The 17,039-nt window shown below is 54.4% G+C and overlaps 5 protein-coding genes across 5 annotated transcripts; 2 read left to right on the forward strand and 3 right to left on the reverse strand.

Moving 5' to 3' along the window:
* Window positions 1–44: 44 nt before the first annotated feature.
* Window positions 45–1,596, reverse strand: BKA58DRAFT_423889 (arginase family-domain-containing protein). Its single transcript, XM_046172878.1, has 2 exons — window positions 1,218–1,596; window positions 45–1,169 (listed from the first exon to the last, which is right to left on the reverse strand). The coding sequence occupies exons 1-2, from the start codon at window positions 1,347–1,349 to the stop codon at window positions 90–92; spliced, it is 1,212 nt and encodes a 403-aa protein (XP_046021232.1). The 5' UTR covers window positions 1,350–1,596; the 3' UTR covers window positions 45–89.
* BKA58DRAFT_392179 (Formamidopyrimidine-DNA glycosylase N-terminal domain-containing protein) lies at window positions 1,580–3,591 on the forward strand. Its single transcript, XM_046170983.1, has 4 exons — window positions 1,580–1,840; window positions 1,892–1,978; window positions 2,026–2,181; window positions 2,243–3,591. The coding sequence occupies exons 1-4, from the start codon at window positions 1,832–1,834 to the stop codon at window positions 3,386–3,388; spliced, it is 1,398 nt and encodes a 465-aa protein (XP_046021233.1). The 5' UTR covers window positions 1,580–1,831; the 3' UTR covers window positions 3,389–3,591.
* Window positions 3,589–8,927, forward strand: BKA58DRAFT_367916 (NMDA receptor-regulated protein 1-domain-containing protein; the record flags this gene model as incomplete). The annotated part of the gene is made up of 5 exons (XM_046168928.1): window positions 3,589–3,900; window positions 3,954–5,900; window positions 5,953–6,051; window positions 6,099–6,442; window positions 7,425–8,927. Exons 1-5 carry the CDS (start codon window positions 3,819–3,821, stop codon window positions 8,925–8,927), a joined length of 3,975 nt encoding a protein of 1,324 aa, XP_046021234.1. The 5' UTR covers window positions 3,589–3,818.
* A 1,782-nt stretch (window positions 8,928–10,709) lies between these two features.
* BKA58DRAFT_323415 (P-loop containing nucleoside triphosphate hydrolase protein) lies at window positions 10,710–13,340 on the reverse strand (the record flags this gene model as incomplete). The annotated part of the gene is made up of 3 exons (XM_046167912.1): window positions 10,710–11,584; window positions 11,789–12,878; window positions 12,927–13,340. The coding sequence occupies 3 exons, from the start codon at window positions 13,338–13,340 to the stop codon at window positions 10,710–10,712; spliced, it is 2,379 nt and encodes a 792-aa protein (XP_046021235.1).
* A 237-nt stretch (window positions 13,341–13,577) lies between these two features.
* Window positions 13,578–15,063, reverse strand: BKA58DRAFT_392187 (uncharacterized protein). The gene is made up of 3 exons (XM_046170984.1): window positions 14,575–15,063; window positions 14,032–14,514; window positions 13,578–13,933 (listed from the first exon to the last, which is right to left on the reverse strand). The coding sequence occupies exons 1-3, from the start codon at window positions 14,800–14,802 to the stop codon at window positions 13,853–13,855; spliced, it is 792 nt and encodes a 263-aa protein (XP_046021236.1). The 5' UTR covers window positions 14,803–15,063; the 3' UTR covers window positions 13,578–13,852.
* Window positions 15,064–17,039: the final 1,976 nt, after the last annotated feature.

Below are 17,039 nucleotides of genomic sequence, written 5' to 3' on the forward strand. Positions count from 1 at the left end.
CGTTCTTTGTATATACTGTATCTCACACTATTATTCATTCATGTGTTCACACCCATGTCGTCTTCTTTGCGCGATGAATACGTTCTGGCCTACAACTCATCTTTCTCTTCGTGCGTCGTCACCTTTGTTCGTGCTTGTTCGATAAGTCCCTTCCGTACCATACTCGTGAGCACCTCGTACGCGACTTGTGCAGCTGCCATTCCTGTCGTCTCTGCTGCGCCATCGTACGCCGGACTGACTTCAACGATATCGGCACCGATAACATTCATGCCTTCGATACCTCTCAATATTCGAATGAGCTCACGCGTAGTCCAGCCGCCTGGTTCGGGCGTTCCCGTGCCTGGTGCGAGTCCAGGGTCAATCACATCGATGTCGATGCTAAGATAGACAGGCATCTCTGTTCCCACGCGATTCATGATCGAGGTAATGACACCCTTTACTCCAATCTCATCGATATCGTCTGTCGCGATACGTATCCAGCCTTGCTGCGAGTCGTCGGTATAGTCCTCTGGCTCGTCGCCCGACAGTCTCGTCCTCAGTCCCGCGTGTACACTCGAGTCGTTTGCGATCAGACCTTCTGTCGCTGCGATCCAAAACATGCTGCCATGATTGAAGAACGACTGCGTAGAAGGATCTTCTTGGTCAATCCAAGCGGACGGGTACTTCGCCGGATGCCAGGTATCCAGGTGGGCGTCAAAGTGTACCACGGCAATTGGCTGCCCATATACATCTTTCAAGGCCCTCAAAGCCGGAAGTGCAATGCTGTGATCTCCGCCAAGAGTCAACAGCTTTGGCTTCTTGAGATACTGCACCCCGCTCTCGGTGCTCTTCTCCGTCGCAGGTCTTTTCCCAAGCTCGAGAAAGGCCTCGCTCATTTGTTTCAACGCCAACGTGTTATCGAAGGGCGTGATCGGTATGTCTCCGCAGTCTACGATCTTCGCCCATGACGTGTACGGGTTGAGGTTGGCTCGGGGGTTGAAGCCACGGAAGGAGGTCTGACGGCTTGAGCCGGCGCGGATTGCACGGGGTCCGAATCGAGCACCGGGTCGGTAGGAGACGGCAGTGTCGAAAGGCGCGCCGAGGATGGCGATGTCGTATGTCGTCTCTGGGTGAGTCAGGCAGCGCGTATGCGGTAGGTGAGCGAAGGTTGAGATGCCAGAAAAGCCCCACTATGCACTTGTCAGCTAATAATCAGATGGTACTGGAATTATACTCACGTCTGTACCCCACTTCCTCTCCAACTCATCTAGTCGGTCTTGAGAGAAAGCTTGCTGGTCTTCGACATGATGAGTTGCGTGTGAAGAGACGCAAGCCGCACTTGCGATAACAGCTACCCAATTCCACCGCATGATGCCCGTATTGTCAGATTGTAAGAGTTGCAGAGACAAAGCCTCGAGCTGAAGTACATGTGGGCGGCGTGTAGGGCGGACAATTATGTAAATCGCGTCTTATCGTGTGTCGATGTCATCCCGATCCCGCGACCGGCGTTGCGGGGCATCCCAGAAAGGCAAGTCCATCCTAGCGTACGCGGGGAGGACAAGAGTAAGTCAGCATTGCGTTCGGTATGTTCTGGAAAAGCCATATCGATGGGTGTCATGAGGAAGATGAGACCAGAGATGAGACGGAACACGAGTCGTGACGTAGTGGGCTTATCCCGTGAGAACGCGTCTTGCGCTAAACCTGGATCCGCGACGCGCGACCTCAGGGTGCTCGAGCTCAACCACGACTGTAACTTCCTCGATTGACGTATTGCGCATCGTTTTTGAGCTCTTCCCAATCCTAATTACTACATCTACGAAGCAATCCAAAGTCTTGCGCAAGATTCAGCGTCATGCCTGAGGTCAGGACGCGTCCATTTCGCACGCGCATGAAAGTTGCTGATATCGCGTAGATCGCAGAAGTTGCGCGCATTGTCGGCTTCCTGAAGAAACATGCCGTTGGTAAGACGATCAAAAATGTCATGGCACAGGACGATAATGTTCGTTTTCACTTCTTCCTGATAGAACGTCGACTCACAATACCCAGATCGTCTTTGGAAAGGTCGGAACGTCAGCATCCGCCTTCCAGGAGGCTTTGACCGGCAAGAAAATAGTAGACGCACGACAGCAGGGCAAATACTTCTGGCTGGTCATGGACTCGCCGCCACATCCTTTGATGCACTTTGGAATGGCAGGCTGGATGGTTCGTGACTTCCGTACAGACTGCATATGAGACATGTGCTGACTTTGAGCGCCCGACGCAGAAATTCAGCAATGATGATTCAGCACATTATCGTCCGGCGAAACCTGAAGAGGCAGAATGGCCACCCAAGTACTGGAAGTTCATCCTGCAGTTGAAAGACTCCGAGAACGAGGTCGCGTTGGTAGACGCAAGACGGCTTGCTCGTGTGAGATTGGTAGACGCCGCTGCCGAGGACATGAGAAAGACTACACCACTGAAAGAGAACGGGCCGGATCCTGTCATCGACAAGGACATCTTGACAGTGGACTGGCTCAGCAAGAAGCTACGCAGCAAGAAGGTGCCTGTGAAAGCATTGCTCCTTGACCAAGCAAACGTGTCCGGCATAGGAAACTGGGTTGGTGACGAGGTTATGTATCAGGCTCGTCTCCATCCCGAGCAGTACAGCAATACCTTTAGCGATGAGCAGATAAAGCGACTGCACGATGCCATCATGTACGTCTGCGACACCGCCGTGGAAGCCAACGGAGACTCGGATGCTTTCCCCAAAGATTGGTTGATGAAACATCGTTGGGGCAAGGGCAAGAAGGAAGCCCAGAAGCTGCCCACCGGCGAAAAGATTACGTTCCTCAAGGTTGGTGGGCGGACTTCGGCTATCGTACCGAGTGTCCAGAAAAAGACGGCAGCTGTTGCTGGTGATGTGTCGGAGGGCGCAGACGAGGACGATGCAGAGGAAGATGCGAAACCTAAGAAGGCCGGCAAAAAGAAGGCCAAGGCTGTCAAGGAAGAGGAAGAGGGGGTGGGAGAAGACGCAGAAGAGGACTCGAAGCCGAAGAAGGGTAGCAAGAGAAAGGCTGAGGCTGTCAAAGAAGAGGAAGATGTCGATGAGGCTGAAGAGGAGGCACCAGTCAAGCCAAAGCGAGAACGCAAGAATGCGAAGGAGATCAAGGCAGAGGTCAAAGAGGAGGATGCTGATGCTACGGAGGAGAAGCTCCCAGTAAGAGCAAAGCGCGGCAGCAAGAAAGCAAAAGTAGAAGTGGAAGAAGCCGAGGAAAAAGAGGCGGTTGAAGCTGAAGACAGGCAGCCGGTCAAGAAACGCAAGACTACTGCGAACGGCACTGCAAAGCAGAAGAAGGCTACCGCTACTAAAGAAGAGGTCAAAGGCGACGATGGGACGGCAAAAAGGCGATCAGGACGTCTGTCGAAGTAACGCGCTATTGTACAGCGCGTAGGACTAGAAATAACTGTATTCTGATGTTTTTGTAGGATATAGTGTATGTTCATAGTTGGTTCAATTGAGCGAAGATGTTTGACGATAGTATAAGGCGGGGTGTAGAGCGCACGTGCGTGACGAAGTCGAGGTGCGGGCGCTGTGGTCATAGCACTCGAACATTGGAAATTCAAGCTCCCCACACACACACGTAGTAGTGCCACATTGAGACTACCAGCCACCGATACCGCGGCTGCTTGTTCCACACTCGTTGTCGCGATGTTCTACTGCACCTACTAAATCATCTCCCACTCAACCTAATCCTCTTCGGTCCCGTTGCACGTGCGTCGACTTTTCGATTCCGATCGCAACTTGTTCGTAGCCGGAACCTCGTTGACGCTCCGCGCCTGCCAGACACACGACTGCCGCGATGCCACAACCACTGCCCAGCAAGGAGGCGACGCTCTTCCGCTCGCTCGTCAAATTCTACGAGGGCAAGCTGTACAAGAAGGGTAGGCGCCAATTGGACGTGGACGACGACGAGCACGACCGCTGACCCCGCCAGGCCTCAAAGCTGCCGAGCAGATCTTGAAGAAATACCCCACCCATGGCGACACCCAGGCCATGAAGGCCCTGATTCTCAACTCTCAGGGCCAGGGCGACGAGGCCTTTGCCCTCTGCAAAGAAGCCCTCCGCAACGACATGAAGTCGCACATCTGCTGGCACGTCTACGGCCTGTTATGGCGATCGGTCAAGAACTACCCCGAAGCAATCAAGTCGTACAAGATGGCTCTGCGCATAGAACCGGGCTCGCTCAACATCCTCCGCGACCTCGCCCTTCTCCAATGCCAAGTCCGCGACTACGATGGATACATTGAGAGCCGGCGGAAGATGATGCAGGAGCGACCACAACTGCGCCAGAACTGGACGGCATTGGCAGTAGCTTACCATCTGTCAGGCAACTACGCTGAGGCCGAGAACATCCTCAAGACGTACGAAGAGACCCTCAAACAGCCTCCCTCCAAGTCAGACCTCGAACACTCCGAAGCGACCCTGTACAAGAACATGGTAATATACGAGTCGGGCGACGTGGAACGTGCGCTGAATCACTTGGATGAGGTGGTGCGCGTCAGTCTGGATCGCACCGCTGCGTTGGAACTAAGGGCGAAATATCTCCTTGAGTTGGGACAGAAAGAGGAGGCTGAGAAGGCGTACAGGATTCTTCTGAGCAGGAACAGCGAGTACCGCGCATACTTCGACGGCTTGGAGAAGGCCCTTGGCCTGGACCGGTCCAACGACGCCGATATCGAGAAGCTGAACGAGCTGTACCAGTCTTTCGCCAGCAAGAATCAGCGCAACGATGCTGCGAGGCGGATACCGTTGGACTTCCTTCAAGGCGAGGCTTTCAAGACACAGGCGGATGCGTACCTCCGGGGTAAGCTGAACAAGGGCGTGCCCTCGACCTTCCCCAACATCAAGTCGCTTTACCGAGACGAGGAGAAGAAGGCAGTCATCGAAGAGCTTGTGCTTGGCTATGCTTCCAGTAAAGCGACGAGCAACGGAGACAACTCCGACCGTTTCGACGAGGCTGTGCTATACTTCCTGGCCCAGCATTACAACTACGTCCAAAGTCGCGACCTGGAGAAGGCCATGGAGTACATAGACAAGTTGCTTGAAAAGGACCCCAAATCAGTCGACTACAACCAGACAAAGGCGCGGATTTACAAGCACATGGGCGACGTCCAAAAGGCCGCGGAAATCCTCGACCAAGCGCGAGAGCTGGAGAAGGGGGACCGATACATCAACACCAAGTGCGCTAAATACCAATTACGGAACAACGAGAACGAGACCGCGCTCAACACTATGAGTAAATTCACTCGCAACGAGACTGTGGGCGGACCTCTTGGCGATCTTCACGATATGCAGTGTATGTGGTATCTGCTTGAAGACGGCGAGGCATACTTGCGACAAGAGAAGCTCGGTCTCGCTCTCAAACGCTTCACCGCCATTGCAGATATCTTTGATGTGTGGCATGAGGACCAGTTCGACTTCCACAGCTTCTCATTACGAAAGGGCCAGATCCGCGCTTACATCGACATGGTCAGATGGGAAGACCACCTCCGCGACCATCCTTTCTTCACTAGGGCGGCCACTCAGGCAGTCGAACTATACGTACGGCTAGCGGACAACCCTAAGCTATCGAGCTCGGACGAGCTTGATCTGGAAAACCTAGACCCGACCGAGCGCAAGAAGGCGGAAAAGAAGGCTAAGAAGGAGAGGGAGAAGGCCGAGAAGGCCGAGGCCGAGCGCAAAGCTGCTGCTGCCGCGAAAGCGACTGCCAAGGGCGATGATGGCGAGACAAAGAAGGAAGACCAAGATCCAAATGGTGAGAAGTTGCTTCGGACAAAGCAGCCTCTTGAGGACGCACTGCGGTTCTTGCAGCCTATGCTTGAGCTTGCTCCCAAGAACATTGAAGCTCAGAGCGTAGGTTTCGAGGTCTACCTCCGACGAAGTAAGTCGCTCCGCGACATTTCTATGCGATATGTGTGCTAACAGTCCTCCAGACAAATACCTGCTCGCCCTAAAATGTCTGCAGGCTGCACGGGAGATCGACCCAGAGAACCCCAAGCTGCACGAGCAGAGTGTTCGCTTCCGCCAAGCTAGTAAGTTAACCCGGAATGCCTCGTCATACTCATCGCTAACTTTTCAGTCGCCAAACCCGCTGAGCCCCTCTCATCTCAGGCCTCGGAGGTCATCAAGGAGTCTTTCACCACACCGCCTGCCGATGCCGACCTCAAAGCCTTTAACGATGACTTCTTGAAGAAGCACTCGCAGAGCGCATCCCATCTGCAATCCGGATACAACGTCCGGTATATACTCGACAACAACTCGAAATCCCAGAACGAGCAAGATCTACAGAAGACTTTGGAACTGTCGAATATTACGATAGAAGAAGCTCAAGCCGGACTCGCGCTACTCACGCAGTGGAAGAGCGAACAGAAGGTTAAGGACGACTACAGGGCGAAGGCCGCAGGTCGTTGGGTCTCCGCCACCGTATTCAAGAACTAAGAATTTCCCTTGGGTCACACGGAACACTTTTGAGTTGAACGACAGTATACGTGGCTATGAGTTTATGTACTACATCTAGTCCCAGCTTAGGTAGATGACGCGCAGCATATGCATTTGCACGGTGTCTGAAGCGCTACAACAAAAGCAATGAATAGAATTAGTAGAATGACTTGTACATTGTGAGCAGAGATAAAATCCAGAACATGTCTTTGCCTCCAGCCGACGATCGACAAGACATCAAAGTGTTGCGTCACACGCCAGAAGATCTGGAACGTGGTTGTTTCCGAATGTTCCATCGACCAATCACAGCTCGCGCAGTACGAAAACTGCCCTTTGTGGCTAGCGTCAGGTCCGGTGTGGGGAAGTGTCACAGCCGCACCTTACGAAACAATCGATCTTGCATTCGATGTCACCTGCACGCTTCAACAGCGTTCTGTATATCGTGTCAGTAGTTTTGCTGCCGTATCTGCGACCTCAACGTGTCGTGGAATCACTTCGAACTACAGCGGCTTACTGAGAAGGCGCATCTTCTTCTAACTCTTTACGCCACCATATACGCCATATAGCTACTGGCTGGCGCTGTCACAAGACATGGCTACGAGACGATCGCACAACAAGACGAGGTTAGGATGCAAGGAGTGTAAGCGAAGGCGCATTAAGGTGAGTTGTTCGTACAAGTCACTTATTGGTCCTTCATGCATTCGGGTCTGGTAATGCCCGATCTGGTGCATCTCGATCACGTTACTTACTCAGCGCCACCGCGGGGCCGAGGACTTTCATCTGAGAACTGCGTCGATGTGCATCTAGCTCAGGTAATGCCATGACCCACTGAACATTTTGTTGGGTTGTGGTAACTTATGACCCAAGAAGCTCCGATACCCTCGCCTACTTAGGATGCCACGGAATCACTGCAAACCAGATCAATTGCTAGGTATTCGGTCTTCTATGATGCTAATTTGAAGTTCAGTGCGACTGCAAGCACCCGTCGTGTGCAAATTGCGACAAGAAAGGCGACACATGCAGCTTTCTCATGCTGGCTCCTTCGTCACGCCTCTCGACAACTTCGACTTCACCCACGTCAACACAACAACACATGATATCACCATCACCCACACCAAAAACACCAGAAACTCAAAACACACTAGCGTATTCGCCGACCAACCTGATCGCATTCAGCAACGAAGTAGCCCTCGCAACGCAGACGCCACGCCAAACCGAGGTCTTTCTCGACGACATACCATTAGACTTCTCAAAAAGTTTAGCAGTATCACCTTCTCAAGGGGAATATCAAGCAGGATACTTCCCCGAGCTCACCATACCGCCTTACCTCCGCTTAGACGATGCCTGGAAAAACATCCGAGAGCTTCTCCCACCATCACTACAAGAAGTTCTATGTCATTACGAATTCACAACGTCCCTCACACTCGCGAACGATGACCCCGCAAAAGCAGCCTGGCAAACCTACGTCCCTGAGATGGCGCAAAATCACGACTTCTTAACGAACTGCGTACTTTCCGTCGCCTCGTTACATCTCGGCCGACTTTACGATCGCAAAGAGGATAAGAGGAGGATGAACGCGTTAGCAGCGGCGCGCATGAATAAAGCTCTTGTGAGATATAGAACGGAGCTTGAAAACATAACGCAAGAGAACGCAGCAGCACTCTTTGCGAGTTCGACATTCACAGCTGTATATCTCTTCCGCACCTCCGCAATTGACATTGAGAACCTAATCGCTTCAATACCACCCGATACCACCATCCCACCACCAGACATAGCCGGCAAAATGCTCTCCTGCGCCCTCCGCACCATCTGGGGCCTCCGCGGCCCCCTCACCGTCCTGCTCTCAGGCTGGAACTGGGTAGTAGGAAGTAATCTCTATCCCGTCACAGCCCGAGAATGGTGGCCGCGAACCACTACTCCCGCGACACCGCGTGCTCTTAACGAAGACGCCCGTCTCGCCGCCATAGAAAAGTTATGGAATCAAGAAAGCGAAACGGGTCTAAAGACACAGCACCGCGAATACCTCTCAGAAGCACTCCTCTACCTCCGCCAAAGCTTCAACCTAATAAGCCAACTCACACTACCTGAGCGCTACCCCCCCATGACCGCAGTCCCCTACTCCATCGACGACACAACCATCTCCACGCTCACAGACCGCGGCGCAATTTTCGTGTGGGCGACACGAATCCCCCGCGAGTTCCTCGCTTTGGTCGAAGCCAAGAATACACACGCTCTGGTTATCCTGGCGCACTATGCTGTGTTGCCTGGCCGAGTGCGGAATGTGTGGTGGCTTGAGGGGCTGGGCGCGGATATCGTGATAGCGGTTGCGATGGTACTGGGACGGGAGAAGTGGGGGTTGATTGAGTGGCCCGCGAGGGTTGTGGGGTTGGAACTGGAGAGTGGGGCTATGGGGAGGAGGAGGGATCGGTTGGAGGGGGGGACGTGGGAGATGTGTATGGATGTTATATAGGTTGGTGGGTTCATGGGGTCCGGGTTGGATGTGAGTGTGAGGGATTTTGTATAGCATCTTGGAGCGAGGTTATAGATGGAGTGGCATGAATTTCGTTGAAGTATCTTATCTGTATATCATTGTCTCTAGAAAGCTGTTAGAATACGGTTCACACATCCGTGGACACGCTGAGACGAGTCATTTTGAGTATCAAGTAAAAACAGAGTGAGCGCATATAACAAACACGCTACGTAGGTGTTTTCATGTCAAGCTCTTGTAATGTAAGCTGCTGTATCTGAGTGAATATACGGACATGGATACCATCTACCATATTGAAGTCTGTACCATAACGAAGAATACCCAGGGGAGAAAGACGACACGACACGCAAACATATGCCTCCCTCGCCCTCACATCAAAAGCCCATATACTGCAAACGGAACAAGACCCGAGTAACACGTTACACGAAACCCATCTTCGAAACGAGATTCATGCAATACCGCACCAGCATCCATTCCTTCTAGATTGCAACATGCCTTATTTTCAATACAGAGACGTTTATCTTTCTCTCTCTACTGTCACTGTGGCGTACATCCCCCACCCGCCCGAGGCACGGCGTAAACACCACCAACCACCAACTTCTGACTTCGCGTTCGAGAAAAGCGCCAGCATGTTTGTCTGAACGTGACTACTGCACGAAACAAACGCCGCCCTGGACCCAACACTCCGGCCAGCCAGGTATATGTACATACATATGCAAACTCCCACGCTGCACGCTCTCACGGCGTAAACAAGGCGCAACGAATCGACCTCGCCGTCTCTTCAGCCCCAAGAGCCAGGGGCTGGGGCAATGGGCACATGTACGTGCGAACTTCGCCGTCCACGCCATCCATCTACCCGCAACCTATCCCCGACCAATCGCGCCAACTCCCACCCTCGTATTCAAACGCAGGTGCAAATGCCCACGAAGACCGTGTATGCGGCCAGGAAAGCGGGCAGTCTGACGAACAGGAGAGCGGGCGAGTGCAAGCCCCCAACTCACGCGGACGGACTTGATCGTGTAGGCAGGCTGAGAATCAGATGCGCGATCGAGATCTCGGTCTTGTGAGCGCCACAATGCACAAAAGGTTTGAGGTTTGCGAAGAAGAAGAAGGCAGAAAGAATCTAGACGCCAGGACACGAGTTGGTGGGAGGTGTGGTGCGTGAATGAGGCGCTGGGGCTATATGTCAGGTGTATCGATACCGTAGCGACTTATCACGTTGATGGTATGCTGTGTTGTGCCATGGGCCAGGTCCACGCCCACGCTGTGCATTTCGCGTTCGTTGAATTATACGACGACGTAGGCGTGGGGCGTGTGCATGGCAATATCTCCCCATCCTTCCTTCCTTTCTGCCTTGAGACGAGACGAAACGAAACGGAGAGGTTCCATCACGCCACGCCACGCAGCTTGAAAGCAGGTTGGCGGGGACGGCTAAAGTGGTAGATCGCGACGTTATTCGTTGAAAGATCCCGGTCGGCGGCCCGGCGTCGTAACGTTGACCGGTAGATCTGTGGCACAGCTTCCCATTTACGCATATGCATCTCGGCTGCATCATTGATTCACTGCCTGTCGCACACGTCGCAAATACAAGTGGAAGGGCAGAATCGGGCGTTAGGCCATGAGGGGTATATTATGCGGTCGCTAAAGGGTATACAGATTGTTGGATATTGGAAATGTGTTTGATGTGCGGCAAATGCCGTCGACGCGCACCAACCTTCTAGAAATGCGAAGACGAGAAGCGTGGAACGAGGGGTTGCGAGTGCATCACGCACCGAAACCTAGGCCATGGACAGTCTCGTCGTCTCCTAGTGCAAGCCGCACTTCGTCTTCACCAACGCCAAGCCGGACACGGCCTACTCGCTCGCCGTGTCGGGCCTCTACGCCTATAATGCCTGCTTCTGCGAGCTCGGTGGCTGCGAGTGCGAGGCCAAGTACTCTTGCTGCCTTGTTGTTCGTTTCCTTCAAGCCAAGATTAGTAGCAACGTCTCTATGCTTCGACGGCGTAGAAAGCTGCGTTGCTGCGCCATTCATCATTTCGCTTCTGTCGTCCTTCTCAGGGGCGAGAATGTAATCGTGCACAGGCAGTAACTGACTCATGAGCCCCAACCGTTTGGCTTCATCGACAACGTCTCCAAGGATCGCTTCGCCAATGCCCGACCTGCGGATCCTTGCCAAGAGGGCCGCAAGGAACACTTTGGACGCCAACGGTAGAGCCCGCAGTGCCTGTTGCAGGGGGCTACTCGTAGCCTCGTTGATTGCCTGTTTGATCGTCGCCATAGTAACTATACCTTTCCGCTCCGCCCGATCTTTGGACCGATGATCCGGATCACCGGTACCTTTATTTGACCGAGAGTCTTGGAGCTGCTTTGCTTTGTTACCCCGACCGGTCCTACTCGGGGTACCTGGCTGCGCCTCATCGTCCCGGTCCTGCGATATCGTTTCCGCTTCGGCGATTTCCACGGCTCGTCTGCAGATGTCTAACGCGCGTCGCGCATCACCGCTGACAGCTGCTACCTTGCGTGCAGCAAACTGAACGGCGTCAGGGTGCACAATATTGCCAGGTACACCTTCGAGCCGGGACTGAATAATTTGCATCAGTTGGTCATGTGTATAGCCTGGGAAAGTGATGCGCGTTAAGCCTAGAATATGCGTGTTAGCCTCTTGCCAGGAGAATAACGGACGTACCCGGCGATATAAGTCGCACCGATAACATCAAATTGATACGCAGATCGTTGGGAGACGTCGCCGTCTCCGTCTGATATTGTAGCATATTGAAGAAGGGACCAAAACGCCAAACGCGTGGGGCGCGTTCCTGAAGGATCGTTATGCTAGCTGGGACATACCTAAGCGACTGCTGATCTTATTGCTCAACGTTCTTTCTGGCAGATCCATAGTGTTCGCTACGGCGAGGACAATTAACCTGCTGTGCCGCAGGCCAGGCCAGTTGAAGAAGTTGTACATGACAGACTGGTTTTTGGTGACCAGCTGGTCGAGCTCGTCCATGAGGACCACGCAGGGAACCCTGCGCGGGCTGGGAGTGGAGAATTCACGTTCCAGTAGCTCCAGTGCATGTGACGGACTCACCCGGTCGCCGCGTAGTGCCTGCCAGAGCAGCGAGTATGATTGGTGGGGATCTGTGACCTTCATGCCATTGATCTCAACAAATATGAAATCATCCAACTCTTCGGCTTGCACGGAGGCTTGCAGTTGGGCGACAACCTCTCGCACAGTTGCCGTTTTGCCTGTGCCAGGTGTGCCCGAGATGTAGATGCATGAGCCCGAGCCGTCCGTAATGGCCGCGTCCAAATGACTATAGACGGTGGAGAACTCTTCCTCTCGACAGGGGAGTGCGGCAGGTACCGAGGAAACATGGAGTTGATTCCGCGCGATCTGGAATGGTGAGTTTAGGGCCGAAGGGTCAAGTACACGCGTGCCAAGCGGTGTGAACTCCAATTGCTTCTTGATGACTATCCTTTTGTGTGTTGGAGTAAGGAATTTGCGTGCAGCCGGGCTTTTCCTAGTCGATGTGGGGGTAGTCGCTTCATTAATTTTCCGGCGCTTCCGTGGAGTCTTTGGTAAGTCATCATCGTCCGAGTCAGGGATCACGAACTGGTCCAAGTCGGGCTGCTGTTGTTTCTTAGGACGACCGGCAGTTCTCCTAGTCGCCTTTGTCTGAGCCTCCACAAGATCGACCAGCGATCGGATGTCCTTGGCATCGCTGTATACGTCTTCCCACTTGAATTCTGGTGTATATGTGGTCGTGCGCGTGTTGCAGCCTCTCCGGCAAACGAAGACCTTGCCATGGTCTTTCGAGGTCTTCTTGACGCCTGCCGGATACAGTTCCTGGAACCGTTCCAAAGAGAATACCTTGGCGGTGCCGTTGATCGAGGCTAGCGGGTTGTCGTCGAATGCGGCAGATATGTAGAGTTCGTTCTATTGAATGTCAGGGTGCATAATTTCGCAAAAGGCCGAGGGACTTACGGGAACAAAATCGGAGCGCTTTTTACTCTGGTTGCGAATTTCCTTCTCAGAGGAGAACCAGAGAAACTTGGCCATCTTCTCGTCCTCGTCCGGGTCCTCGTGGAAGTCGCAGATGATGCCGACCCATGCCTGGTTGCCCTCTGCCTTGAGTAGCACGGCATCTCCCACTTTGCACTTGAAGCTGCCCATGCGCGCACCGACTATGCGCTTTCCTAGCGGTGTGGGTGCAGCCTTTCTCTTTCTTGGCGAGGCAGTCTTCTCAGGCGGCGCTTCGTCGATGCCATTGTCGTCGTAGATCCATTCCCAGGGGTGGTCTTCGTAGCCAAGCTCGTCGTCGGAGTCTTCGCGGAATACTGCGCCGCCCGCGAGATATTGTCGTGCCTTGTCTACACGGGAGCGCTTGATGGGAGCCATGTAGAGAGGTAGTGGTGGTCGCAATTGGGTTCTTGTCGCTGACGTTGGCCACGCGGGAGTGGAAAGCACGACGCGTCGCGACAGGCTTGGCGGAGCACGCGCGGAAGGGGCTATGATCTCACCGCTCGGGTCACTTTCTTCGCGCAGTCACGACATGCGAACCATCACCACTGCACAAGTCATGCACATGTCAAGGCAATCGCACCATCTCACAGTCACGCGAGTATCAAAATAATGTAGAGTGGATAAGGATATTCATTGCTGTATGATCCAACCACAGGCTCGCACTGGCACTGGGGCTACGTATCATGGTGAGCTTCATCCCAGTCATGATAGGACAGTCTCTGTGAAGAGATGGGGAAACGCCAAACTCCAAATCTCCTTGGTCAAACGAGGGACCTTTGCTAACACGACCAATCGCTGAAATGCAAAACAAGAAACTATAAACACAGAAGAAAGAGACAGCGTCTCGAGAGAAGAGAAATCATAGCCCGCGCACTACCGCCGCCTTCTCACATGGTGTAGAGAAGCGGCAGCGGAGGTGTTCGGGGCATGGAGTTGGGCGTCGTCGGGTAGTCGAAAGACAGCGTCTTCTACAGGCGGCTGTCAGCGGTTGCTCGTCGAGGCAGCAGCAGCGAGTGCAAGAGTTGGACGTTCAAGCGTAGTAGGGCTGGCGAGTGGAGAGCCTTACTGAATCTGCGTACGCATGTGGTGGTTGAATCTCGTTTCCGCAAATGGCCGCGTAGCCGACACCGAAAGGGCTCATTTCTTCGTCGCCATAGTACTCGTTCTTCATGCTGGGTACCAGGCTGGGCAGGCCAGTGGAGTAGGAGGACGAGTGGGGTGGCGGTAAGTAGGTGTAGCTTGGCATCTCCGGTGTGAGGGTGGTGGGTATTGTGTGGTAGGGCGAGGTGGAGTAGGGCATTGAGTAGGCGACTGCATCTGGCGCTGGGTAGGCGGACGAATATGACGCTACGGAGAAGGGAGGTGGGCTGGTGGAAAGCTGGCGCGTGTACTGATGCGAGAACATGCCCCGATCCTCGGCAGGCGGGGTGGTGTAGGAGGATTCCGAAGACGACGGAGAGGGAAACTCCTGGCGCGGGGATCGCTGTGGTGGCTGCAGCTCGGCAGGCTTCTGCTCAGGTGAAGCTGAGCTCGAGGCAGCACGACGCTCCTGCAACGCGATTAGTATGCCGTTCCGAGCAGTACGAGGTAGGGCAGCACAAGAACTTACAAGGTCTTCGAGCCTCTTCTTGAGCTTCTTGCGGTAGTTGCGCTGGGCAATGCGGTTCTGTATCCGCCTGCGTTCAGCGAGATCTGAAATCTTGGTCCAGTCCTCGTTGGGGTTGGCCGAAGCAGAGAAGGCTGAGGAGGTGCCCGAGTATCGTGTGGTAGTGGGCGCCGGGGTGGCATATGGGTAGGCAGCGTGTCTGTGCATGGTGATGTTGGATGTGGGGAGCATTTGCAGGTGAAGGGATGAGGATGCAAGGAGAAGCAGTGGAGCGGGATGTCTTGTTATCAGTGGGATGGAGAGAGGCTCAGTCTGGCACTCGGGGATGACAGTATATTTATCTCGCCGTCCATGTTGCGTCCGCAGTCGTTCTTGTGGAGCACAGACTGGCTAGTGTTGGTCCCCAGCTTCAGGCCTCTCGCATGCACCCTGGGCTACGCGATGGCCGCTTGAGCATTTCTCAATTTGGTACGATTTGGAGCAACCCTGGCCGGTGTACTTTGACCGACTGCGGTCTTGTAAATTTAGTATGGGCGCTAGCGCAGCATGGCAGCGGGCCAGTGAGGGACGGGCAGACAGGCAGCTGAGGGCACGGAAGCGTCGGGCGTGCGTGTATTGAAACCAAAGCTCCCTAGCGGAGAGCGGTGTCGTCGTCCCATGTCGTCGCGGCGGTTCCCTGTCGCGTCCCCACCAACCCTGCTACCCTGGCACCTGGCGCAGTGCACATCACAGACAGCCCTATGACCCTGGGGCCTGTCGGGGCGTCACTGAACCTCGCGGCGCCGGGTCTGTCATTATCTCCGTCCCTGCGTGCTGCGTGCGTATGCCCTCCCGCATGCGTCGACTTGTTGCGAGCCCTCGATATCATCACGCGTCCGCTCGGCTCTCGCCCAGCCCGTCCCCCTCCACAGCACCGCGTGCCCGACGCAGCAGTAGGAACATGCCGCCCGCACAAGGGGGCCAAAAGGCGAGCGACGACAAACGCAGACGTCTTGCTGTCTGCAGTCGTGGGTAAATTGCGCCTTGACCGGCTCACACCAGATCATCACACTCGTCCAGCCCCCGCCGCCATTGGCTGCTGCCCGCTGTCTAGTCGTGCATGCGCAACCTCTCGACGGCATGCCACACCGCGACACTCGACGTCGCCGTTTACTGGCACTCCGACCCCTCCGATGCTGCCCTGCTGCTCCCGACGTCGACTCCGGCCCTCCGCCGTTGTGCGTGGGAATCAGGAAGCCTGCTGGATGAGGACCATATCCTGCATCCAGCTAGCACTCGAGCAGCAACCCAGCCGTCGATGCATTTAGTCTGCTTTGTCACGCCGTGCCTAAGTAAAGTGCGCTGCCGCAACAGCGCCACCACTCAACGAGCCCCAAAGGCCCCTTCAAACGAGCGTCGCATTCCACCAGCCCTACGCATTGTCCCATGTTCTTCCGCAGCCGCATCAGCACCTTACTGCAGTGTCGGTGAGTTCTGAGCCAAAAGGCGCATAGCGGCAGTCAGCCCAAAGCTTAGCCATGCCATGTTTCCACCAACAACGTGGGAGAAGCCAATCATCATGGGAAATGTGCCATCTGGAAACACTACCAGACACGCCCTGAACCCGTTTGCTGTTGGCAGAATGCTCTGCTAGCGTCGTGTTGCCGTTATTGCAACGGCACGCCCTACGCCTGGTGGTCGAGCCTCCTCGGCTTCACGCCTTCTGTAGCTGCGCCTTCACTGAGCCTCCTATATGACACGTCCCAGAATATCTTCCATCAGCTAAGGTACAGTTTCAAGAGCGCTTCCTTTTCCCCATGACCATGGAGTCGTCCCTGAATCTTGACAATTGCCTGGTAGTACCGCCTCGTACTACTCGGCATCTGCTGCCACTCCCTCATCAATCACTGCTATATATGGCCTGGACGAGCCTCCTGCAGAGTCTATGTCGTCCAATTATACGTGGCGGCTGCAGAGAATCCACCGGCTGTTTCAAGGCCTAGTGGCGCGTTAGCTGCTCAGATCTAAAGGTACACCGTCCCGTTGATCCTAGAGCCTGCGGTTGGTAAACCGCGACTATCTTCATCTTTCACTGGAAGCAGTCCGAACAAGCTACATGGCTTGGTACTGTCAGTGGCACTATCACCGCATGAAGCATCGAGATTGCGGGGGCCGATTGACGGCGATAGGAGCAGCGAACCGTGTGCAAGTTGGTGATCTAGGACTGAGACACAGACGCGTTGGCATGCTCGCACTACCCATCGAAGAGGGAAAAGGGCAGATCGCTATGCCACGTGTGCCGAGACCTCGACCTCAGCTATCGACTATCGCAACTCAGCTGCTCTCTCAGAGTCACCCGATTCGACGTCGGGTTTCCTTTTGTGGGGGCCTCAAGTCTGTCTAGACGTTTGTGGAGCTCTTCGCCTCAGACATTACAGCTCATGTCCCCTCGCCTGAGAGACATTCCCCACTTTGCTATCTGAATACAA

Source organism: Alternaria rosae (genome assembly GCF_020736505.1).
Source record: "Alternaria rosae strain MPI-PUGE-AT-0040 chromosome Unknown BKA58scaffold_10, whole genome shotgun sequence".
NCBI lineage: Eukaryota > Fungi > Ascomycota > Dothideomycetes > Pleosporales > Pleosporaceae > Alternaria > Alternaria rosae.